This window comes from Bison bison, unplaced genomic scaffold (assembly GCF_000754665.1).
Source record: "Bison bison bison isolate TAMUID 2011002044 unplaced genomic scaffold, Bison_UMD1.0 scf7180017864371, whole genome shotgun sequence".
NCBI lineage: Eukaryota > Metazoa > Chordata > Mammalia > Artiodactyla > Bovidae > Bison > Bison bison.
The window spans coordinates 812,974-814,341 of NW_011494943.1; the positions used below are offsets into that span (position 1 = coordinate 812,974).

The 1,368-nt window shown below is 51.8% G+C and overlaps 1 protein-coding gene across 1 annotated transcript in view; it reads left to right on the plus strand.

Annotated features, from left to right (window-relative positions):
• APOH (apolipoprotein H (beta-2-glycoprotein I)) overlaps positions 1–1,368 on the plus strand; it is a 13,624-nt gene that overhangs the window by 3,501 nt on the left and 8,755 nt on the right. The window contains exon 4 of the mRNA XM_010856056.1: positions 141–217. Coding sequence (XP_010854358.1) covers positions 141–217 — 77 coding nt within the window. The remainder of the gene's footprint in view (positions 1–140; positions 218–1,368) is intronic.

Below are 1,368 nucleotides of genomic sequence, written 5' to 3' on the forward strand. Positions count from 1 at the left end.
TAAGCCTCTCAGGAAAACAGTATTCTAAGATGGAAAAGAAGCCAATAGTATTCATCTGCAGCACTGCTCGATGGAAAAAAATTTGAGGTGCCAGGGGTGGATGACTCTGTAATTTAATGGGTTCAATTTTCCCTCCGCAGGTTTTATCTGAAAGGAGCTAGTTCTGCGAAATGCACTGAGGAAGGGAAGTGGAGCCCAGACCTTCCTGTCTGTGCCCGTGAGTCTCCGGGTCCAGCTCTAGGAGGGTGACCGCTTGGTTGGCCTGGGACGTTCCTGGTTTTATCAATACAAGATCTACACCCTGAAACCCCTCAGTCCCAGCTCCCTGAGGTGGCTGCTCACCTCTTTTGGGACTGTTCGTCCTGATGTCTTCTTAAATGATTTTATTGATTGATTTTTGTGGCTGTGCTGGGCCTCGGTGGTCGCGTGGGCCTTTCTCTCGTTGCGGCGAGTGGGGCCACTCTGATTGCGGTGCGCAGGCTTCTGTTGGCAGGGGCTTCTGTCTAGACCACAGGCTGCTGGGCACACCGGCTGCGTTGCTCCATAGCACATGGGAGCTTCCTGGATCAGGGATCGAACCCATGTCCCCTGCACTGGCAGGTGGGTTCTTTACCAAGGAGCCACCAGGGAAGCCCCATCCTGGTCTCCCACTCTGGAAGATGAACCAGGGAAGCCCCATCCTGGTCTCCCACTCTGGAAGGTGAACCAGGGAAGCCCCATCCTGGTCTCCCACTCTGGAAGGTGAAAGCAGGGAAGCCCCATCCTGGTCTCCCACTCTGGAAGGTGAACCAGCCCCTTTGGAATGACACACCCTGGCCCGAGCTTTGAAATTCTACATCACTTAGGTCAGGATGGCAACCCACCTCTGAGTCCCTGCGTGAAGCCACTTGTGCAAGCGCCACACAGAGAGGGTACAAAAGCGGGAGGTATTCAGTGGGAGCAGACACATCGGCGCTGACACCAAGGTGCCACGCAGACGTCGCAGTGGCGAGCTGCCATCAGCAGCTACCGCGGGATGCTGGCTCGGTGAGGCCCTTCACCAGTTCTGACTCCGAGAAAGGTCTTCAAGGCAGTGTTTTGTTCCAAGACGTCCGGTCGCCTAAGCAACATGGTCTTGTAACAGGCAGATCAGCGATGGCAACACTTAAATCCCCTTCATTTTTCAGTTTTCTGGCCGGCCCAGACATCTGATTTTCCGATCACATTTTCTTCCCTGGCTTCTCCAATGGACTGTGGTTATCCTGGCATTTGATCGAATTTTGCATTTTCTCAAGTTAATCTTTGGATTTTTTCCTTTCTGTAAAGAGTATTTTGTTTAAAAAAGACTCAGCTATTTCCATTCAAATGACAGTTCTTTTTTTTTTTTTT